Raw genomic sequence first — 25,173 nt, forward strand, 5'->3', positions numbered from 1 at the left:
AGTATATAAGGCATTAGTCATCAATTACCTTCGGTTCTAGTTTCCTGTCCGGACGTGTAGGAGGGAGAGGTCTCCAGAGAGCCATCTAGTCAGGCGGCTGGGGCTCTGTTGCGGAGGTTTTCCTGGGCAGTCCGCTTCAGGGGGAGCGGTGTGGAACCTGGCAGCACTTAGGAGGCTTCTCCTAGGAAGGCAGCGTTTTTATGCGTGCAGGGGCACGCAATGGAAACTTCCGATGCGGAAATCCGGAAGTGGTCACGACGCTGGCGTCCCACGTGACCCGGAAGTGCAGCAGGCGGCAGGGGCCGCGGCGGTGAGCTGCTTCAGCTGGGGATTATGCAAATTCTTCAGGAGCAGGTATTTTAGCCTCTCAAATCCTGGTCTCAGATGTGTTGTAAGCTGGGATCATGGAGGACGCTGTAGGACCCTCTCCAGCATTATCTGTGGAGTCTGGCTCCGAAACCCCTCTGGCAAGTGGTTATATGCACACTGCTTAGCTAGTTTTTCTATGACTTATTTCATGGGGGTTCTTGGCTAATTTAGATTTGTTTGTTTGTGTTTTTAGCCCAAAAGATCTGATAAATCGAGTGCGCACTCCAGTCAGGACAAACGCACAGACACCAAGGTTGAGAAAAAATGTGCTATCTGCAACAATCGCATCTCTTCTTCCTCCTCTAAGAAATTATGCCAATATTGCACTGATAAGATTGTAAAGAATGAGTCTCCTGCTGTGTTTAAAGACTTGATGGGCTGGATGAGAGCAGAAATGTCTACTGCTATTAAGGAGATAAAGGATTCGGCTATGAGCACTGCTTCTACCTCTAATATTTCTACTGTGCCTGTTGTGTTGCCTGTGGATCCTATTGCAAGCATTTCTGGAATAGTTGTTACAAATCCTCCTGCTGCTGCTATGTCTCCAGCTGGATCAGGTGCCGCCCTTCCTATTCCTCTGGGAACTAAGAGAAAGAGGTCGGGGGAAGATTTGGGTGAATCTGAACTATCAGAGGGAGAGATTTCTGCATTTGAGGAAATTTCTGAGGAGGAGGCAGTGATTAAGGGAAGCAGACCACATAGGTTTGCCTTCTCTCCTGAGCTTATGAAAGACTTTATTGCTGCCATGCATAAAACAATGGGTATAAAGACTGAGCAGAGATCCTTGACAGCCCTTGATCAGATGTATGAAAGTTTGACGGATCCCCAATCTCAATTTATCCCTGTTCATTCCTCTCTGAAGTCCGTGATTAAGAGAGAATGGGATAGTCCTGAGAGAAGAGCCTTTTGGCCTAGATCTATGTCTAGTCGCTATCCTTTTAATTCGGATGACCAGGCTTTTTGGGGACCTCCGCCTAAGCTAGATCCGTCATTATCAAGGGTTTCAAGGAAGACTGACTTGTTGTTTGAAGATTTTGGCAATCTTAGGGATGCCATTGATAAGAAGATGGACAATATCCTTCGTAGGGCCTGGGAATCATCGTCATTAACATTTAAGCCGGCAGTGGCTTCCACCGCAGTAGGGAGATCTTTGAAAACATGGCTCTTGGAGGTACAATCCAAGATTGCCTCAGGTGTACCGAGAGAGGAGATACTTAACGACTTCCCTAATCTGTTTAATGCTACGGACTATCTCACTGATGCTGCTGATGACACTGTGAAATTAACTGCAAGAACAACTGCTTTAGTAAATTCCGCTAGAAGAGGGGTTTGGGTAAAGACTTGGGGGGGTGATAATTCCTCTAAATCAAGACTTTGTGGTATTCCCTGTGAAGGGGGTCTTTTGTTTGGGTCAAAACTTGATGAGACCTTAGATAGAACCGCTGACACTAAGAAAAACTTCCCCACTAAGAGAAGGTCCTTTCAATACAAACGGTCCTTTCGCGGGCCCCCAAAGTCAATGAGCGTCCCACCACCTCCAGAAAGAGGTGGGCTCCTTACAGAAACCAGAGAGGGAAGCCCAATCCCCCCTCAACTAGCAAGACTACAAAACAATGACATCAGGCTTCCAGTGGGAGGGAGGTTAGCCCACTTTTATGAAATATGGCATCAGTACTTCACAAACCCATGGCTTCTGCACATTGTCCTGGAAGGATACAAAATAGAGTTCGAAATGTTACCTCCCCAAAGATTCTTTGTCACTCCTCTGCCATTAGGACATACAAAACAACTAGCCCTTCAGGCCGAAGTAAAATCCTTGCTTCTCAAAAGGGTAATTCGGGAGGTCCCCTCATGTCAAAGGGGTCGGGGGTTTTACTCCAGTATTTCTTGTTCCAAAGTCACAAGGAGGCTTTCGCTTCATTCTCAACTTAAAAGGTCTAAACAAGTCAGTATAGTACAGGAAGTTCAGAATGAACAACATTATTTCTGTGATTCATCTTTTACAGAAGGACAGTTTCCTTGCATCTCTGGATCTGAAAGATGCGTACCTGCATATTCCCATTTATCTCTCCTCTCAGCAATTCCTCAGATTTGCAGTCCAGTTGGACGGAAAGGTAAGACATTTTCAATTTAATGCTCTTCCTTTCGGGCTATCCTCTGCTCCCTGGTTGTTTACTAAAGTCATGTCAGAGGTCTTAGCAGTACTAAGACTGAAGTCTGTTAATGTTATTGCCTATTTGGATGACTTATTGCTTTGGGGTTCCTCTGAGAGGTTACTGTATGCCCATTTGGACTCATGTCTCTCATTCCTTCAGTCCCTGGGTTGGCTTGTCAACTGGGAGAAATCCTCTCTGACCCCTTGTCAATCTATGGAATATCTAGGGTTCAACATTGACACTGTTAATGAAAATTTTTCTGACTGATAAGATTTCTTCTATACTAAATACTGTTCTTTCTTTTCAGAAATCAAGATCAGTCTCGCTGAGAAGGGCCATGGCCACATTGGGTCACTTAACAGCCTCATTCCCGGCAGTTCAGTGGGGCCAGCTCCACTCAAGGGAATTACAAGTGTGGATTCTAAAGAACTGGAACAGGAGGTCAAGTTCCCTAGACAGGGCAGTGATGATTCCTCACAGTATCAAGGTATCCTTGATGTGGTGGCAGATCAAGAAGCATCTATCCGTGGGTCGTCTCTGGAATTATCCATCTCAGACGACGATAACGACGGATGCCAGTGCGTGGGGATGGGGGGCCCACATGGACTTTCGACCAGCTCAGGGTCAGTGGTCAGACCAGATGAAATCAAGCTCCTCCAACAGCAGGGAGCTCGAAGCAGTATGGCAGGCCTTACAGTTTTTCAGCAGCCAGATCCAGGGCCATCATGTTCTAATAAGATCAGACAACAGCAGTGTGGTGGCTTATGTGAACCGTCAAGGAGGAACAAGGAGTCACCTGCTGTGGTGCCAATCGGGTCGCATTCTCAGATGGGCGGAAGCAAATCTGGAATCGTTGAGGGCAGTCCACTTGAAAGGGACCTCAAATCACCTGGCAGACTTGTTGAGTCGGAAAGCTTTGGATCAGAACGAATGGTCAGTCAATCCTCAGATTCTTCTGGAAATTACATCTCATTGGGGATGTCCGGAGATAGACTTATTCGCAAGGAAAGAGAATGCCAGGTGTCGGAAGTTCTGTTCCCTCCACCCGAAAGACAATCCTTGGGCAGTGGACGCCTTCTCAGTGAATTGGGGCTTCCATTTGATGTATGCGTTTCCTCCAATACCTCTGTTATCCAGGGTTTTGAACAAGATTATACAGGACCAAGCACGAGTTATTCTGATTGCGCCATTCTGGCCAAAGAGACCCTGGTTCACGTTACTTCAAGCCTTGAGGGTATCAGAACCAATCAATCTTCCTCCTCATCCGGAGCTTCTGTCTCAGGGGCCATTCTTTCATCAAAATCCGGAGCTTCTGCATCTTACGGCATGGAACCTGAATGGGGATTGTTAAAGGCAAGAGGTTTCTCAGATGAGTTGGCTGGCACTTTAATCCAGAGTAGGAAGAAGGTGACTCGTCAGATCTATCAAAAAACCTGGAAGATCTTTAATGAGTGGTGTGTTGAGAGATCAATGGTCAACAATTCCCTGACTTCAGTCCTGGAATTTTTACAATCTGGGTTCCAGAAGGGGCTCAGTACCAGCACCCTAAAAGTCCAGACGTCTGCTCTGAGCGTTTTCCTTGAGAGAAGATTAGCCCAGGAGGAGTTGGTTATATGTTTCTTTGAGGCATTAAAGAGAATTAAGCCTGTGGTGAGAACAAGGATACCTCCTTGGGACTTGAATATTGTGTTGCAAGGTTTATGTAAACCTCCATTTGAACCTTTAGAACAAGCATCTGATAAGTTTTTATCCTTAAAGACATCATTCCTCTTGGCAATCACAACCGCAAGAAGATTGGGAGAGTTGCAGGCCCTATCCATAAAAGAGCCGTATTGTGTGGTCTCAGAGGATAGGATCACCCTACGATTGGACATTGCTTTTTTGCCTAAAGTAGTATCTAAGTTTCACAGATCGCAAGAATTGTTCATTCCTTCCTTTTGTGATAATCCAGCGAATGACAAAGAAAGGACGCTTCATTGTTTAGATGTTCGAAGATGCTTGCTTCAATACCTGGAAAGGACTAAATCCTGGAGGAAGACCGAGGCAATGTTTGTAATCTTCTCAGGGAATGCCAGGGGAAGTAAAGCTTCTAAACCAACACTTGCAAGATGGATCAAACAAGCGATTACTGAAGCTTATCAAATACAGGGCAGGCAGCTGTCCTTCCCAGTAAAAGCACATTCCACGAGAGCTGTATCAACTTCATGGGCAGAGAGGGCAGGAGCCTCGATAGAACAGATATGCAGGGCAGCAACCTGGTCCAGCCAGAACACGTTCGTGAAGCACTATAGGCTTAATGTTTTGGCTAATTCTGACCTATCCTTTGGCAGAAAAGTTCTGCAGGCTGTAGTCCCTCCCTGAATTTATATATCGTGTATATCGTCTCATTAGGGGTGCTGTCTGAGCTGACGTACTGGGAAAGACCAAATTACTTACGGTAACGTCTTTTCCAGTAGTCGCGAAGACAGCACCCCTACAACCCACCCTGGGTAAAAAAAAAAAAAAAAAAAAAAAAATTAAAGATTATATGAGCATTATTACGGTGTCCGTGTCTTTTGTATAGAACTGAAGGTAATTGATGACTAATGCCTTATATACTGGGGCCGCCTATTATGCAAATTCTAATCTTTTGCAGATTCCTGTCCGTATGTTGGAGGGAGACAAGTCTCGTCTCATTAGGGGTGCTGTCTTCGCGACTACTGGAAAAGACGTTACCGTAAGTAATTTGGTCTTTCTCACTGATGTCTGAATTAACTAACTTCAAAGTGAGTGGGTCTCTTATAACAAAACAGAGGTGGTTGATTGTATTCTTTGTATGGTAACAAGTCACTCAACAGACTCCAGTTCTGTTTGATAAATCTTTCCACCTGACTACTAATGGTATTATAATCAGACACCAAGGTTATTCTGTTTCTCTTTTAGTATTTCTTTCTAACCACGGTTCTTTCAGTATGGTTACTGGATAGCCTCTCTGTCTAAAACTACTCACCATTTCAACTACCCATGTTTTTTGTGTATTATCCTCATTTTACTATTTTATTAACATGCTGAAATTGGCCTCCTGGGAATATGTTACAAATCATAGGTTTAGGATGAAAACTCTTGTGGGGTGTGCGTGCGTGCGTGCTGCTACGTGCATTTAGAACTTTGCAACTGGAAGAAGGGCAGGAGCCTGAAACAGTGGACTCTTGTGCACTACAGTTTTGTTTTTTTTTGTCTTTTTTATTAAATAAAGATTATCATTTGGAAGTGGTGCCTATCTCTACGACTTTCGATTGAAAATCCTGTGGTGCCCAGGAGGTGTGTTTCTGCACACTCTACCCATATACTGGGTTGAGCCAGAGAGTACATTTATTATTTTCAAAATGTCTACAGATTGAAATTAAGCCATGAGTACCAACATGTTATATTTTTCTAAATGCTGTCTTTTAGGTAAACATAGGACAAATGGAAACTTCCAAAGAGAAATGGACTATGATCATTGGGAACATGGCTCTGATACAGGTATGCACTGGTGCAAATTCAAACCTACAAATGCATATTTTAATGTGCTGCAGTTTTTCCTAGTCAAATCTTCAGTATTATACTTGCATTTTTTTTTTAGTTAAGTGTTCTATATATGGTTTGGTTTATAAGTGTGTGCAGTAGGCATGCCCGAACATCGCAATTTCACAAACTAGTTCACAAATTTTTACTGTGAACATTTGCGAAATGGAAATTATACAAGTCCCATTGACTTTGACAGGTGAAGATTAAAATCCTTCAAGGCATCTCTGTAAACCTTTTTATAATTGTGGCTGCAAATTGTACAAAAATCCAGACAGCGGCATGACGGAAGGCGGTTCAAGGGCAAAATGTTCCTCAAAAAATACGTTATTTACTCACTGTTAGCCAAACTCACAATCCATCCATACACCATCCCTACTGCTGAGTTCAGCTATAGTGTAGCCAAACTCATAACTGTTCCATGTGCTCATAGCTGCAAATTTGCATAGCGGTCTACAGAGTTGCCAAATTGTGGCTGACGCTCTTGCACCCAAGATCCCCCGCTTCCACAAAAACTTTTTATGCAAACCCATAAAGGTACACCTGAACTGATTGGGGCTAGTTCCAGCACACACCCCATCCTCCCAAATAATTTTAGTGCTATTTATTTGGCCTCTCCTCCGATGTGACACTTTTGCCCATTTTTTTTTTTTTTTAAAGCTGACTGCATGCTATGTCCTGAGCGTGGGCCTCATCCATCGTGCTCCTGAGTGACTATGCACAGCAGCCATGGCCGTGAACAATCTGTACATTTTTGGAAACCATTGTAAGCGCACATTTACCGACTGCTTCTGCTCATCTTTCCGAGGGGTACAGCGACTGGTTGTTGGTATATTGTGTCCTATCCTTTACTTGAGCCCTGTACGTGGCAAGCCCAATTCCAGGCGTCACCCAGTTGTGTTTGACAAAATGATTCTGATTTTGAAGGACCATACAGAATGATGGCTAGGGACTAGGAGCACTACAGGGGACTAGAAAAAGCCCTAGGTAAGTTACACTGCTGAGATGTTTTACTTAACATTTCCTTTAAACTCTACTAGAAATACATACCACTCACAACTTTTTTTTTCCAAGGGCACAGGAAGGTGAGTAATGGGCCTTTTATTCTGCGCAAAAAAAAAAAGCTTTTGGGGAAGGTCACTTTCACTGCTCTCTGTAATTATGCTAGGGGGTGAACAGATGAGGAAGAGAGTGGTTATTAGCTAGGTAGAAGTCATGTGGGAACTAAGTACTCTACAACCATACTGTCAGATAGGGAGGTAGTAACTGTTGCTTCGCTCTTTGAATAAGAAAAAAGTGTAATTTTTTTCCATTAATGTCCCACACACTGTATTTAATCATTACAAGGGTCCTCAGCCATTGTGAAGGAATGCAGCCCACTTGGGGATATGGAGAAAAGGTTGTGGTGAAAGGTGGTATGCAATTCTGATCAGGTGTAATTAGATTTAGGATGTCTGATTTGTATGCCTGCAGTTTTATCATAAATGAGATGAGTCATAATCATTTATGAAAGTACTCTCAAGAAAATAATACAGCATGTTTTTACTTTACTAACAGCAAGAACAGTTTATAATGGGAGCAAAATATTGTGTTTTTGTTTTACTGTTGTGATTCTCTGTATTATACCTGATCTTTCTTATATCTTTAGTTTCTTGAAATGTTGTTTCTTGTTCCTCCTGTCTACAATGTAAAAAATTTTCCCTTTTTTTTTTTTTTTTTTTTTTTTTTTTTTTAGGTGCAGGCAACAGTTGTGGGCTTCTTGGCTTCCATTGCAGCAGTTATTTTTGGCTGGATCCCAGATGGCCGCTTCCTTATGGACCATGCTGTACTTCTATGTGCAAGTAGTGTGTCTACTGCGTTTATTGCTTCTCTGGTGCTAGGTGAGAACATGCCTTGGAGGTCACACATTCATGTAATATGTATTGATATTGGTCACTTCACAGCTGTTGCTTCTTTTTTTGTCAGGACTTGTGATGATTGGCGTTATCACTGGTTCTAAGAAGCTTGGCATTAATCCAGATAATGTGGCAACGCCTATTGCTGCCAGCCTTGGAGACCTTGTTACACTGGCATTGCTATCCGGTATAAGCTGTGGACTCTACAAAGAAATGAGTAAGTAAACCTGCTGCTGCAGTATGGTATGTTTACTCATACTGAGATTCAGCATGGACTATTATAGGTTTGTGGTAGTGATCACTAAGAAAAGCCCAGTTATCATAGTTTGACTTTTTGACTGCCAATAAAGTATCTTCTTCATGGCACCTTAAAAGCCAAAACATTTTTTGGTAACTGGGCAGCATTTAGTTATCCAATTCCTCTGCTTGCTCTCCCTAGTGTAGGGGTGTCTTTTGGGTAGCTGTAAAGCTAGTAGGAATGGGTGCACAGATTTTGCAGTGTTCTGAATTCCTACTAGCATTGGAATTTCACAATTTCTAGTTGATGGAAATCTAGAAGGGATCGTTGGCATTACGGCAGTAAAGTGGTTGGGCTGAGAACCCCCAGCACCTCAGGCTGCAAACAGCCTGCACTGGCCAGAGATGATGCAGCAATCAATTGTGAAGAGACTAGAGAGGGCGGCACAGCTAGCAGACACGTGTGTTGCACACTGTGTATAACGTGCAAGCTGTTGTCCATCACACAGGTGAAAGTCGGAAAAATGAAGATATCGTGCAAAAGTCCATTTACTTGACGAATTAAATATAAAAGGTGAAAGTAATATGTGAAATAGACTCATTACATGCAAAGTGAGATATTTCAAGCAGTTATTTATAATTTTGATAATGATTGCTTACAGCTTAAAACCCAAAAATCAAAATCTCATACCATTCGAATATTGTGAAAATGTTCAATATTCTAGGCCCAGTGTCTGACTCTAATCGGCTAATAAATCCAAAACACCTGCAAAGGGTTCATAATTCATAGATTACATTCGCCTTTTAAATAAAATCTGTAAGGAAAAAAAGAAAACCCTCCGGGGGGATACTTGGGAGAGGGAAGCCTCTGGATTGTAATGAGCTTCCTCCATCCTGGCAATCCAGCAATGGAAGCCACCGGGGAGGTAAATATTTACCTATCGCAATTCAGCAGAGGCGCAGTAGCGGCTTTTTGATCAGGCTCAGGTGGAAATAGCCGATACACAGGCCCTAACAGGAGATAGTTGGGAATTTAAAGTTGTATGATGGTATTAAAAATTATAAGAAAGGGCTATGGATGGATATGTATAAATCTACACTTAACCGCTCTAATTTTTAGTGGTGCTTCAGGGATCCCCTTTACTTTACTTTAACCCAAACCTGTACTGTGTGCGAACAACTAAAAGCCTTTAACCTTATTTCATAGTGTGTATTTTTCCCTTTCCTCACCTACAGAAAGCCATGCGTTTGTCAATCTGACAGTGTGTGTGTTGTTCATTATATTGCTGCCCATCTGGTTTGTTATTGCAAGGAATAACCCAGCCTCAAAAGAAGTACTCTCATCCGGATGGGAACCAGTTATTGTCGCAATGGCAATCAGCAGGTGAGAACCACACACAGACCCTTAGTAAATAATTTTTATAGACTTTTTTTGAGTGGAAAAAGGGGTATTGGATGACATTTCTAGTATGTTATTTATTACATACTAGAAAAGTCCTAGAAAAACATTCCAAGTTGATATCTGCTCTGTTTCTCTATAGTTGTAGGCTTCCACTGCAGTATTTCTAAGGACTAGAAGTTGAAGTGTATTAGCATTCATGCTATCGGGAAATATTATTCTAGTTCTGAAATTTCTACACAGTCTGTTTAGACTTTACAGTAGTTTGAGTGACGCCTGCTGGACACTGAATCTTTTTTCATGGTCTAATAAAATCAAATGCCTTTTTATTTCACATAATCTACTCAGTTTATTGTGCCTTACTGGCATATGCTTCCAAACACCTCACTTGTAAATCATTTACTGCTTTCCTAAATTAGCAAGATAATTTTGTGAAGTTCTATGTGGTATGCTGATGACCCAGAAGAGAATTGATATAACTTTTGTCCACAGTATTCAAAATCTTTTCGTTCGATTTGAAGGGCTGTTTCCAGCTACTGGTTACCTATCGCTTCTACACTGATGGCAGTGAAGACCTGATATGTTTAGAAATCTACCAGTAATCCCTGACTCTATAGATTCTGCTGCACCCTCCCCTGCTGCACACACGCGCCCAACTCACGAACACACGTGTCCCCCCCCCCCCCCCCCCCAATCCCCCTCTAGATCTGGGCTATGTCTCAGTGTTGATGGCTTGAATTGATATTATGAATTGTGTGTGCGTGTACATTTTAACATAATGCAGCTGGTGCCCAAATGATCTGCTTCGGATATAGCAGTCCCTGCTATTTCCTGGCATTTTTCTCTCTAATGCACGTCCTATTTACAACGCTAGTGGGAGGACCATGGGTGGTACACAGAAAGGCTTGTAATGCTCTCATGGCTAAAATGTACTGGGGCCAAGACTTGTGCCCTTTAAAAGGAATCTGAAGCGAGGAGTATATGGAGGCTGCCATGTTTTCTTTTAAACAATACCAGTTGCCTGGCAGCCATGCTGATCTATTTGGCTGCAGAAGTGTCTGAATCACAACCAGAAACAAGAATGCAGCTAATCTTGTCAGTACCATGTCAGGAACACCTGATCTGCTGCATGCTTGTTCAGGGTATTACTTAAAAATAAATATGGCAGCCTCCTCTCATTTCAAGTGTCCTTTAAAGAGAACATGCAAGGGAAAAAAGTGCACAATGGGGTACTTGCCTCAGAAGGGGGAAGCCTCTGGACCCAAATGACCCTTCCCCATCCTCCTGCGTAGCCCCGATCCAGTGCTGGCACCCTGAAAATCCGCTGACAGGTGCTGCAGCGCCTGCAGTACGAAGCAATATTTACCTTTTCAGATCCAGCTGATTCACAGTACCGAGGGGGGCTCTGGTGGAAATGGCGAACTCGATGGTCCATTTCAAATTAACATCGCTGGGAGTTCAGTTAGTGCTTCTGCTGGTCAGTTCCCACCCTAACCCACCAAAGTGCCAGTGCCATTGAATGAACTGAGCCAAATGAATCTCTTCACGCAGCAGTTAACTAGTGGTGCACACACTTGCCTAGACGCAACTGTTAAAGGGACTCCGAGCAGTGCGGAAACTATGGAAAGATGCATATCATTTTAAAGCTCTTTCTCCTCTTTCCAATGATATATAAACCGCCACCCTACGCCTTTTAGTTTTCATGATTTTGCCGTGGCCGCAATTTCGATTGCGAAAATAGAAAAACTAAAAGGCGTAGGGCGATGATTTAGGGGTCGTCAAAGAGGAGAAAGAGAGCTTTAAAATATCCATCTTTCCATAGTTACATTGTATTACACAGGACGACTTTTTCTCAGTCAGCAGCTCCATTCAGCAGAATGTCGACCTGTGTAATACAATGTAACTATGGAAAGATGGATATCATTTTAAAGCTCTTTCTCCTCTTTCTGACGACACATAAATCGCCGCCCTACGGCTTTTAGTTTTCTCCATTTTCGCAATTAAAATCGCGGCCGTGGCAATTTCGATAGCGAAAATCTCAAACTAAAAGGCGTAGGGCTGTGGTTTATATATCATTGGAAAGAGGAGAAAAAGAGCTTTAAAATATGCATCTTTCCATAGTTTCCGCACTGCTCGGAGTCCCTTTAAGTTTCTGTTCACTCGTGCTCTTCCTCTTTTTTTTTTTTTCGTTTTCTCCTCTCCCTCTGCTAGAAGTATAGTTGCATTGTGTTGGCAGAAGGGTTGTCAAACAGTTGTACATCTTCTGACATCATGTAACTACTGCTTTTTGTTTTTTTCTCCAGTGTTGGGGGTTTAATTTTGGATAAAACAGTGTCTGACCCAAATTTTGCTGGTATAGCAGTTTTCACTCCTGTCATAAATGGTAAGCATGCTTTTTCTGTACGGTTTGCATAAATGGTAAGCATACTTTTTCTGTACGGTTTGCACGGTAGCTAGTTGTATATGCCACTAATTGGCATTCAATGCATGTAATCTTGCTTCCATGAAATTATCTTCTGCCAAACTTCTGTTTTGTAAATGCCTCTTGTGTAGTAAATCATAGGGGAAAAAAAAGTATTGCTTGGTAAATGGTTTTCTCATTCATTGGTAATCAGCAGCTGCATATGTAGCCATTGACAAAGTGTAACAAATGTGCGCACAGATTTTTATTTTTTTTTATCTTTGAGTGATACTGTGCTGTACAGTAATGCTTTCTACAGCTGCTAGGTGGTTCCGTACTGGCCACTTGCCTGAGAATCCATTGTCTGTGAGAGATCAGATCTGTACACACAGGGGAAAGCTGCCTGTTGCTACTTCCAGCTTTTTCTTCCTGTTTCACCAATCCTCCCTCCTAGTGGAAATGAGATGTGGAGTCCTTTAGACAACTGTCTGTACAGTCTTGTTTTTGTTTGGGTTTTTTTTTTTTTCTAAGCAAATAAACATTTGCTATCCAAACTAAAATAAAAGTCAGCCATGTGAAAATTGCATGATTATAAATGTTCTTACTAGTTGCACATGTGAATGATTTTTCATACATAATTCACTTTTGTAGGTGTTGGTGGAAACCTAGTAGCCGTCCAGGCTAGCCGAATATCCACTTGCCTCCACATGATGGGATCACCAGGAGATGACATAGGACTTACACCACGCCGATGCCCAAGTCCTTGTAGGACTTTCTTCAGCTCTGGTATAGGAGACTTCAAATAACTAAAACTGTGTCGGTGCTCTTTGCCAGTAACTTTATAGTGAGTGTATTGGAATTAAAGTATCCAAGTAAGGTCTGAACACCACACTTTAGGTAACTGTGTTTTATTGTTCCATCACCAAAAAACACTTAAGCTGGCCATACACTAGACCGAGTCCCCGCCGATCGACAGCAGATTCGATCACTGGGATCGTATCTGCTTTCAAATCATTAACGTTACCGCTAAATTTTGATCTATTTCATCCCGAAATAGATCGGTCCCGTCGATCTCTCCGTGCGGGAAATTACTGTCGATCGCCCGCTGGTAGGGAGCACGTCGCTAGCGGCGTTCGAGTGACCGCAATACAGCTTGATACATTACCTGATCCGGCCGGCGCATATCCCCCCGGTCACCGCTGCTCCGTCTCCGCGCTGGGCTCCGGATCCAGCAGGCTTCGCTTCTTCCTGTCCCGGCAGGAAGCTTAAACAGTAGAGAGCGCTCTACTGTTTAAACTCCCCACAGACAGTGAAGAAGGGAAGCATGCCGGACCCAGAGACCAGACCAGAGCGGAGAAGACAGCGGAGACCTGGGGAGTCGCGCCGGCGGAGCAGGTAATGTATGCAGGGGCCCGGGGGAGCGGCGGCAGCACCCCCACCACTACAGATTGTGAACGGTTTCAGGCTGAATTCTATTCACAATCTGTTTGCAGTAAAGGCAGCCATACGATCCCTCTCTGATCAGATTCGATCAGAGAGGGATCTATCTGTTGGTCGAATCTGATGGCAAATCGACCAGTGTATGGCTACCTTTACTGTATCGCCAACTATCGTTTTGGGGCCGCGCATTTCCCCCTTTATCAAGGCACGGTACAGATCATGTCACCAAGTGAAATACAAGACCATATAAAAGCTATCATACATGTAGACACACCTCTGCAACTACACATCAATCATCAGAAATCTGTTACCTCTGCTGCCATTGCGCTCTGACAGCAATCGCAGCCAATCAGAGGGCACATAATGCAGGACACGTGCTGCATTAGCTATGCTGCTGCCTAGCTCCTTGCATGCATTTTCAAATGGCTGGAACAGAGAAACGAGCGCAATGGCAGCAGAGGTAACAGATTTCTGATGATTGATGTGCAGTTACAGGAGTGTGTCTTCATGTTTCATAGCTTTTTTATATTGGCTTGTATTTCACTGTGGTGACATGTACAGTGTTCAGGGTTATTTGCCAGACCTGCGTTCAGATCAGCTTATCAACTGTGTGGTGTCACAAATAGTTGTCTGTAGTTTCCAAAGAAAATGTAAAGGACACTGTGGCGAAAATAAAGTAATGAAATAAACAATTGTATCTTCCTTCTCCTAAAAATGACTTTTTAAGATATTCCAGTTTTTGTTTTTGCTCAATGACACATTCATTAAAGTATGCCAGATAAAAAGGGTCAATAGTTCATAGATTTTAGCTCTTTCCAGCTCTCAGAAGCCATTTTCTGTTAGGAAAGTATTTTATAGCTAGAATTTTTTAACAGTGAGGGTCACACTGTAGTCATTTCCTGTCTGAGTCAGGACTGAGTCAGTCACTTACATATCTGATATTTAACTCTTTCAGGCAGAGAAAGAGAAAAGGGAACACAGCATAGTTATTTGTGTGCTAGGCTTTGTACATGCACATGGCTATCTTATCATGTCGCATGTCACTTCAGGTATCCTTTAAAGGGAATGTCCAAGCAAAATAAAAAAATGAGTTTCACTTACCTGGGGCTTCTACCAGCCCCATGCAGCCATCCTGTGCCCTCGTAGTCGCTCACTCTTGCTCCAGTCCCCCGCTGGCAGCTTGCCAACCTCGCAGGTCGGCGGCCGCATTGTGTACATTTTTACGCATTCCCGCTAGTGCAGGAACATTAACACATACATTTTTACGCATTACTGGTTCAATGCGCATTGAACCAGTAACGCGTAAAATGTATGTGTTAATGATCCTGCACTAGCGGGAATGCGTAAAAATGTACGCAATGCGTCCCGCCGACCTCCGAGGTCGGCAAGCTGCCAGCGGGGGACTGGAGCAGCAGTGAGCGACTACGAGGGCACAGGATGGCTGCATGGGGCTGGTAGAAGCCCCAGGTAAGTGAAACTCATTTTTTTATTTTGCTTGAACCTTCCCTTTAAAACTACTTTACCACCACCAGATAGAGTATCTACACCCCTGTGTTTACACAAATATAAACAAATACTTGGATGTTTCTATTTTTAGAACACACTAACTCTGTATCTCCATCTTGTGGCCAAAAAGTTAAAACCACATCCAAATACCCTATTATACACCTTCCCATAGAAAAATGAAATACATTTTCATTATTTTTAAAAAACCTTGGAGGTCAAGTGGTTAAGAGAAAACACCAGAGTAATAGTGCTTGACAGCTTGTAATACTTGTATTATAAAGCGAGACACTGAGAAATCCAAGGTACCCACTTCATCTTTTTATTAGGGATTCTTATGCCTTGTATACACCATGCAATTCCTGTCAGATCAATGGGACAGGCGATCACTTCTCTACAAAATCTGTTGAAAAATCTATTGTAACCCTGTTCAAACCTGTTGGAAATTATCGGTTTAAACTTATTGATGTGATGGAAAATTGCATGGTGTGCAACAGGCATTAGATTCCCTAGAAATATGCTAGTCTAGGAAACTGACACACCTCAGCATGGCGGCGTTGTGGTTGGCGCTCTCTCCTTGCAGCGCTGGATCCCCAGTTCGAATCCCAGCCAGGACAACATCTGCAAGGAGTTTGTATGTTCTCCATGTGTCTGTGTGGGTTTCCTCCCACGCTCCCCCCCCCCCCCCCCCCAACATACAGCTAATTGGCTTCCCCCTAAATTGGCCCTAGACTAGGATACATGCACTACATGATATATGCATAGACATATGACTGGTAGGGACTAGATTGTGAGCCTTTGAGGGACAGTTAGTGACAAGACAATATACTCTGTACAGTGCTGCATAATATGTCAGCGCTATATAAATGAATAAAATCATATTGGCACCTCTGAACCATGCAGTAGCTACTTTGCTGGGAGTAACAGGTGATTATATTTTGCTGCCCATTTAAATGAGAAATTTGCTTAATACGTTTTAGTGTTAAGGAGGTCCTGTTGCAGATGAAATGGTCCGTGCTACCTTCTTGAATGTGAGCCATTTTGGATACACTAACCTAAAGTTACAAATCCAGAAAGATAAACCAGAACAGAGATGTGCTATTTATTTCTCTGATTACTGGTAATCCTTTTACAGCCATTTATTGTGTAGGTTGTATCCTATTTATAGTGCTCAAAACTGCAAGCTGCTCAATTTTTAAACAAGCAGAACATTTTTAAAAGGTACACATTTCAGATGTATGAATTGATGGAGTTGTTTTTACAATTAGTATGATGAAGTTGTAAATGGGTACTATTTAGTTGAACTATGTAAAGTCACAGTATCATGTGACTACAGGTTGGACATATTGATTTGAAGGATTTCCTAATGTAAATGCCTACACTACAGTACAGTACATGTGTTTTTCTGCTATAATTCTCATTTCGTTTTTTGGGATTTTTTTTTAGACGTGAACTCTCGTTCAGCTCGAGTCCTTTTCCTTTTGGTGGTACCTGGACATCTAGTTTTCCTTTATACCATAAATGCCATGCAGGGTGGTCATACTACGATGACCCTAATCTTCATGGTATTCTACATGACGGCAGCTTTGATACAGGTACGTATAACCTTGAAGTAGTTGCCATCTAGCAAAACTACACTTGTGTATGAATGTTTTGGGCATCACTGTCCAATACATAAATAAGCAATCCCAGGAGTTCCTCTTTATATTTCAGACAGAAGTACACCTAACATTGCTTAATGATGAGACTGAGACCACAGTCAGCATGCAGGACATGGACAACTTGAGTCCTATAATAAAGTTGGTCTATATTAACAGAGCACAAATACGCTTCTCTTCAGCAACGTAAGAAAACTTTAAATGAACTGCTTGCTTCAGCCAAGTTCCACAGCAAATTCCTTAGTACAGAAAACAGGCCGTGTTCAATAATCCACATTCCAAGGTCAATTCGGACTCAACCTAGATCAGGGGTGTCAAACTCCAATACAAAGTGGGCCAAAATTAAACATTGGGACCTAGTCGCGGGCCATCCTCAAACCCCTGTACAGTTCCCTGGTGTCTAGTCATCATCCTCCCTCCCCTATACAGTTCCCTGGTGTCTAGTGGCCCCCACCCTTTTCTGTAATTACCTAGTGTTTAGTGCTTTCCCCCTACGTCTCCCTTATGGCTTTCCTGGTGTTCTAGGGCTTCACCTCCAGTATAGCTTTCCTGGTGGTCTAGAGTGGACCAAACATAATGCAAAGTGGGGAAACCACTTGAGGGCCAAATTAAATGGTTCTGAGGGCCAGATTTGGCCCGCGGGTCAGTTTGACATGTATGACCTAGATAAAGCACACAGTAGAGAGTCAATAGTCTTTGCAGACAGAGCAGAATACACACCCTCCTAGCAGCTCACCTGCTGCATACTAATCGGCCCATTGATCAGAGCTCTTATCTGTCTTGCTCTTCCAAAACTTAGCATGGGCTGGGGGTGGAACACTTATGCCAGGAACACATGGTGCAATTTTCTGACAGATTTACAGTCAAATTGATTATTTCCAACAAGTCCGATCTTGCGTCCGATTTTATTTATTTTTTGTAACTTTTTTTTTCATAGAAGTCAACAGAAAATAGATAAAATATCGATCGGAAATCAGATCGGACGTATAGCCAGCATGCCTCCTTAATTGTAATTTCAATAGATTTTTGTCAAAAGTTGACAAAGCCATAGATCCAAATTTTCCATCCAATCAGGAGCCATGGCGGCACATCAATGGCCTATAGCGTTGCACTGCATCAAAACGGTTTTATAGATTATAAATATATTACATGCTGAAATTTTAAAATCTATGTGCAGTGTGTGGAGGGATCAACTTGTTTGCCTCACTTGGTGGCAATCTATGCATGTGTGGCCACCTTTTTGTATGGGTATTCAGTCATGGTAGTAAAACCACAAATCGTAAACCCTATCTGCCCAAAATTGATTGGTTTAACTACTTCCCGACCGCCGTATAGACAAATGGCGGCCGGGAAGCAGACGCCGCAAGGACCGCCGTATTGACAAAATGCGGCGGTCCTTGTTTGGGCATGGGCGGAGCGATCGCGTCATCCGTGACGCGATCCTCCGCCTCCGCCTGTCGCCGCTCACTCGCCGCAACATCCCGCCGGCCATACGGAAGCGCCGGCGGGATGTTAACCCGACGATCGCCGCATACAAAGTGTATAATACACTTTGTAATGTTTACAAAGTGTATTATACAGGCTGCCTCCTGCCCTGGTGGTCCCAGTGTCCGAGGGACCACCAGGGCAGGCTGCAGCCACCCTAGTCTGCACCAAGCACACTGATTTTCTCCCCCCCCCCGCCCCAGATCGCCCACAGCACCCATCAGACCCCCCCCTGCCCACCCCCCAGACCCCTGTTTGCACCCAATCACCCCCCTAATCACCCATCAATCACTCCCTGTCACTATCTGTCAATGCTATTTTTTTTAATACCCCCCCCTGCCCCCTGCTCCCTCCTGATCACCCCCCAACCCCCCAGATTCTCCCCAGACCCCCCCCCAGACCCCCCCCCCCCAATGTACTGTATGCATCTATCCCCCCTGATCACCTGTCAATCACCCGTCAATCACCCATCAATCACCCCCTGTCACTGCCACCCATCAATCAGCCCCTAACCTGCCCCTTGCGGGCAATCTGATCACCCCCCCACACCAATAGATCGCCCGCAGATCCGACATCAGATCACCTCCCAAATCCATTGTTTACATCTATTCTCTCCTCTAAACACCCACTAATTACCCATCAATCACCCCCTATCACCACCTGTCACTTTTACCTATCAGATCAGACCCTAATCTGCCCCTTGCGGGCACCCAATCACCCGCCCACACGCTCAGATTGCCCTCAGACCCCCCCTTATCAATTCACCAGTGCATTCATTACATCTGTTCTTCCCTGTAATAACCCACTGATCACCTGTCAATCACCTGCCAATCACCTATCACCCATCAATCACCCCCTGTCACCCCCTGTCACTGCCACCCATCAATCAGCCCCTAACCTGCCCCTTGCGGGCAATCTGATCACCCACCCACACCATTAGATCGCCCGCAAACCCGCCGTCAGATTACCTCCCAAATGTATTGTTTACATCTGTTATCTTCTCTAAACACCCACTAATTACCCATCAATCACCCCCTATCACTGTTACCTATCAGATCAGACCCTAATCTGCCCCTTGCGGGCACCCAATCACCCGCCTACTCGCTCAGATTACCCTCAGACCCCCCCTTATCAATTCGCCAGTGCAATATTTACATCTGTTCTCCCCTGTAATAACCCACTGATTACCTGTCAATCACCTATCAATCACCCATCAATCACCCCCTGTCACTGCCACCCATCAATCACCCCCTGTCACTGCCACCCATCAATCACCCCCTGTCACTGCCACCCATAAATCAGCCCCTAACCTGCCCCTTGCGGGCAATCTGATCACCCACCCACACCAATAGATCGCTCGCAGATCCGACGTCCGATCACCTCCCAAGTGCAGTGTTTACATCTGTTCTCTACCCTAAACACCCACTAATTACCCATCAATCACCCCCTGTCACTGCTACCTATCAGATTAGACCCCTATCTGCCCCTAGGGCACTCAATCACCCGCCCACACCCTCAGAATGCCCTCAGACCCCAGCCCTGATCACCTCGCCAGTGCATTGCTTGCATCTATTCCCCCCTCTAATCACACCTTGAGACACCCATCAATCACCTCCTGTCACCCCCTAGCACACCTACCCATCAGATCAGGCCCTAATTTGCCCCGTGTGGGCTCCTGATCACTCGGCCAAACCCTCAGATCCCCCTCAGACCCCCTTCCGATCACCTCCCCAGTGCATTGATTGCATCTATTTTCCCCTCTAACCACCCCCTGAGACACCCATCAATCACCTCCTGTCACCCCCCTAGCACTCCTATCCATCAGATCAGGCCCAATACAACCTGTCATCTAAAAGGCCACCCTGCTTATGACCGGTTCCACAAAATTCGCCCCCTCATAGACCACCTGTCATCAAAATTTGCAGATGCTTATACCCCTGAACAGTCATTTTGAGACATTTGGTTTCCAGACTACTCACGGTTTTGGGCCCGTAAAATGCCAGGGCGGTATAGGAACCCCACAAGTGACCCCATTTTAGAAAAAAAGACACCCCAAGGTATTCTGTTAGGTGTATGACGAGTTCATAGAAGATTTTATTTTTTGTCAAAAGTTAGCGGAAATTGATTTTTATTGTTTTTTTTTCCACAAAGTGTCACTTTCCGCTAACTTTTGACAAAAAATAAAATCTTCTATGAACTCACCATACTCCTAACAGAATACCTTGGGGTGTCTTCTTTCTAAAATGGGGTCACTTGTGGGGTTCCTATACTGCCCTGGCATTTTAGGGGCCCTAAACCGCGAGGAGTAGTCTAGAAAACAAATGCCTCAAAATGACCTGTGAATAGGACGTTGGGCCCCTTAGCGCACCTAGGCTGCAAAAAAGTGTCACACATGTGGTACCGCCGTACTCAGGAAAAGTAGTATAATGTGTTTTGGGGTGTATTTTTACACATACCCATGCTGGGTGGGAGAAATTTCTATGTAAATGGACAATTGTGTGTAAAAAAATCAAACAATTGTCATTTACAGAGATATTTCTCCCACTTAGCATGGGTATGTGTAAAAATACACCCCAAAACGCATTATACTACTTCTCCTGAGTACGGCGGTACCACATGTGTGGCACTTTTTTACACCCTAAGTACGCTAAGGGGCCCAAAGTCCAATGAGTACCTTTAGGATTTCACAGGTCATTTTGCGACATTTGGTTTCAAGACTACTCCTCACGGTTTAGGGCCCCTAAAATGCCAGGGCAGTATAGGAACCCCACAAATGACCCCATTCTAGAAAGAAGACACCCCAAGGTATTCCGTACGGAGTATGGTGAGTTCATAGAAGATTTTATTTTTTGTCACAAGTTAGCGGAAAAAGACACTTTGTGAAAAAAAACTATTAAAATCAATTTCCGCTAACTTGTGACAAAAAAATAAAAACTTCTATGAACTCACCATACTCCTAACGGAATACCTTGGGGTGTCTTCTTTCTAAAATGGGGTCATTAGTGGGGTTCCTATACTGCCCTGGCATTTTAGGGGCCCTAAACCGCGAGGAGTAGTCTTGAAACAAAAATGACCTGTGAAATCCTAAAGGTACTCATTGGACTTTGGGCCCCTTAGTGCAGTTAGGGTGCAAAAAAGTGCCACACATGTGGTATCGCCGTACTCGGGAGAAGTAGTATAATGTGTTTTGGGGTGTATTTTTACACATACCCATGCTGGGTGGGAGAAATACCTCTGTAAATGACAATCTTTTGATTTTTTTACACACAATTGTCCATTTACAGAGGTATTTCTCCCACCCAGCATGGGTATGTGTAAAAATACACCCCAAAACACATTGTACTACTTCTCCCGAGTATGGCGATACCACATGTGTGGCACTTTTTTGCACCCTAACTGCGCTAAAGGGCCCAAAGTCCAATGAGTACCTTTAGGATTTTACAGGTCATTTTGAGAAATTTCGTTTCAAGACTACTCCTCACGGTTTAGGGCCCCTAAAATGCCAGAGCAGTATAGGAACCCCACAAATGACCCCATTTTAGAAAGAAGACACCCCAAGGTATTCCGTTAGTAGTATGGCGAGTTCATAGAAGATTTTATTTTTTGTCACAAGTTAGCGGAAATTGATTTTAATTGTGTTTTTTCACAAAGTGTCATTTTCCGCTAACTTTTGACAAAAAATAAAATCTTCTATGAACTCACCATACTCCTAACGGAATACCTTGGGGTGTCTTCTTTCTAAAATAGGGTCATTTGTGGGGTTCCTATACTGCCCTGGCATTTTAGGGGCCCTAAACCGTGAGGAGTAGTCTTGAAACGAAATTTCTCAAAATGACCTGTGAAATCCTAAAGGTACTCATTGGACTTTGGACCCTTTAGCGCAGTTAGGGTGCAAAAAAGTGCCACACATGTGGTATCGCCGTACTCAGGAGAAGTAGTATAATGTGTTTTGTGGTGTATTTTTACACATACCCATGCTGAGTGGGAGAAAGATCTCTGTAAATGGACAATTGTGTGTAAAAAAAATTAACAAATTGTCATTTACAGAGATATTTCTCCCACCCAGCATGGGTATGTGTAAAAATACACCCCAAAACACATTATACTACTTCTCCTGAGTACGGCAATACCACATGTGTGGCACTTTTTTGCAGCCTAACTGCGCTAAGGGGTCCAAAGTCCAATGAGCACCTTTAGGCTTTACAGGGGTGCTTACAATTTAGCACCCCCCAAAATGTCAGGACAGTAAACACACCCCACAAATGACCCATTTTGGAAAGTAGACCCTTCAAGGTATTCAGAGAGGGGCATTGTGAGTCCGTGGCAGATTTCATTTTTTTTTGTCGCAAGTTAGAAGAAATGGAAACTTTTTTTTTTTTTTTTTTTTTTCTCACAAAGTGTCATTTTCCGCTTACTTGTGACAAAAAATAATATCTTCTATGAACTCACTATGCCTCTCAGTGAATACTTTGGGATGTCTTCTTTCCAAAATGGGGTCATTTGGGGGGTATTTATACTATCCTGGAATTCTAGCCCCTCATGAAACATGACAGGGGGTCAGAAAAGTCAGATGCTTGAAAATGGGAAAATTCACTTTTTGCACCATAGTTTGTAAACGCTATAACTTTTACCCAAACCAATAAATATACACTGAATGGGTTTTTTTTTATCAAAAACATGTTTGTCCACATTTTTCGCGCTGCATGTATACAGAAATTTTACTTTATTTGAAAAATGTCAGCACAGAAAGTTAAAAAAATCATTTTTTTGCCAAAATTCATGTCTTTTTTGATGAATATAATAAAAAGTAAAAATCGCAGGAGCAATCAAATAGCATCAAAAGAAAGCTTTATTAGTGACAAGAAAAGGAGCCAAAATTCATTTACGTGGTAGGTTGTATGAGCGAGCAATAAACCGTGAAAGCTGCAGTGGTCTGAATGGAAAAAAAGTGGCCGGTCCTTAAGGGGTAGAAAGCCCTAGGTCCTCAAGTGGTTAATTGAACGCTGAGACCACCTTTCCAGATGACTGAAACTTGCTTAAAACATGGTCATGTTCCATTGCTGGGTTAAATAATGGCTGTTAATGGAAATTGATTTACATTATGGTGTGAGAAAGTATTTTGCTTGTAAGGTAACACAATTGCAGAAACCTTTAAAAAAAAAAAAAAAAAAAAAAAGGAAAAAAGAGAAAAATTTGTTTTTTTGTGTGTGGAAAAGGGTTGCCTTTTTTTATTTTTTTTTATTTATTTTTTTAACTTCCAAAGATTTATTTTTGCCCCTGGGGCTTATATAGGGCTTTGTGGTTTTAATATAAACATTGAAGATGAGTAAGAATGAGGGACAACAAGTAAAACCAGTTGGGTATTTTTATTAAGGTCCATTCAAACGCCTGACTTGAGTCCTCTGAAGTGGCCGATAACTATCGCCTCAGCCGATAATCAGGTGTGTACATGGCAGCCCGCGACATCACGCACACGCACCACTCATCGTCCCTTTTTTTAATACAATTGAGAAAAAATACATGTTTGTCTGGTTATACCATACTGTTATTAAAAGTTAAACTGAGGGCTAACAGCTGTTTACTCCTTGCTGCAGGTTCTAGTCCTCTTGTACATCGCGGACTGGATGGTCCATTGGATGTGGAACAGGGGGATGGATCCTGATAACTTCTCAATTCCGTATCTCACCGCCTTGGGGGATCTTCTGGGGACTGGTCTACTGGCCTTGAGTTTCCATGTACTTTGGCTGATTGGAGACAGAGACAGCGATGTGGGAGATTGAACCTCACTATTACTGCATACATTATGCTTTGGGCTCTTAAGCAAACACTATGGAGAACTAGCTGTTACAGATGTCCAGAATTTTGTGCACTTTTCTTCTGAAGACAGACTAGTGCGCAGTGACCTATGGAAATGTAGGCCTGTTCTTCATGTACCTATGCAGCTGGCCCTGCTTGAAAATGTCATGCCTGCCTCTTTAAACCTTATTACTCGTGCACATTGCAACTGCTGATGGGGCAAGGCAAATGGAAATGTGGTCTTAATTTCCTTTGGCTACTGTATGCAATTTTTTTTTATTTCCTCAAATGTCACATGATCTTTTGTATAATGGGAAAATAAGTGGAGTCTTCAGATGTTTACATGCTAAACAGGCCTTGTAAAAGACATTGCAACGTCAACATATGCTTTCCTGGTTTGTGAGAATCTTTTGGCCCTTAGGCACATGGCCTTTAGGTGGAAATAACCTCTTTGTGAATGGAGACTGGGAAAACCTCACATTTGCCCCAGAACATTGAACAGGATAGTAGCCTTCAAATGGAGTGATACACAGACTTGTGTGGTATATCTTTTTGGTTCAAGGACACTTATCTGTAGGAATATAGGGTCGTTTATTTTGCAAGATAAAGAAGCACCTTACAAAGCATAATTTTTCATTTAAAAAAAGAACTGGCTACTAGAATGCTGCTGAAGATGTTGCACGTGTCTTCCTATCTGCTGCTAGAGTTATGTCACAACCTTGTTCTGAGTAATTTAACCATAGCTTCTGCTATATGCTAATTGTCTAGTAAAATTCCTCTCTATGATGAGGTATTTTGTTAAACTGGCAACTTGTTAGAGCGAGTATTCTAATTACAGCATATTATCTGGAATATATATTGGGAGTGCAGGTTTAATAAAGGACATATGTTTGCACCAGTCATATTGGGAAGGCTTTGCAAAGTGGCAGAATGTAATTTATTGGCATCTACTGTATAAGTTGTAACCATTGCTAAGACTTTGGGCACCTTAAAGGTTCATACACACCTACCATCTATCTGTCCAACTATCTGCCAAACTTGTCTGTTAAGCCCCATTCACGTGCTCAACAGCGGTCTTTAATGCAGCACAATTGTCAAACAGCTTTAGTTGTGAAACCGCTTGAAACAACTAAAAAAAAGTATTTTGCTATTGTTCAAAGAGTTGATAAGATGTCAATCCAACTGTTGGATTGACTTATCAGTCTTATCAGCTTTTTGAACAATCGCAAAATACTTTTTTTAGTTGTTTCAAGCGGTTTCACAACTAAAGCTGTTTGACAATTGTGCT

The 25,173-nt window shown here is 43.1% G+C and overlaps 1 protein-coding gene across 1 annotated transcript in view; it reads left to right on the forward strand.

The window, feature by feature from the left end:
- The window catches only part of SLC41A1 (solute carrier family 41 member 1), a 62,044-nt gene extending 37,121 nt beyond the window's left edge, over positions 1 to 24,923 (forward strand). Inside the window, exons 4-11 of the mRNA XM_068269552.1 lie at positions 5,958 to 6,029; positions 7,807 to 7,951; positions 8,037 to 8,183; positions 9,440 to 9,587; positions 11,906 to 11,985; positions 12,655 to 12,789; positions 16,393 to 16,541; positions 23,684 to 24,923. Of these exons, the coding sequence (XP_068125653.1) occupies positions 5,958 to 6,029; positions 7,807 to 7,951; positions 8,037 to 8,183; positions 9,440 to 9,587; positions 11,906 to 11,985; positions 12,655 to 12,789; positions 16,393 to 16,541; positions 23,684 to 23,869 (1,062 nt within the window). The 3' untranslated portion in view covers positions 23,870 to 24,923. The remainder of the gene's footprint in view (positions 1 to 5,957; positions 6,030 to 7,806; positions 7,952 to 8,036; positions 8,184 to 9,439; positions 9,588 to 11,905; positions 11,986 to 12,654; positions 12,790 to 16,392; positions 16,542 to 23,683) is intronic.
- Positions 24,924 to 25,173: the final 250 nt, after the last annotated feature.

This window comes from Hyperolius riggenbachi, chromosome 2 (assembly GCF_040937935.1).
Source record: "Hyperolius riggenbachi isolate aHypRig1 chromosome 2, aHypRig1.pri, whole genome shotgun sequence".
Classification (NCBI taxonomy): Eukaryota; Metazoa; Chordata; class Amphibia; order Anura; family Hyperoliidae; genus Hyperolius; species Hyperolius riggenbachi.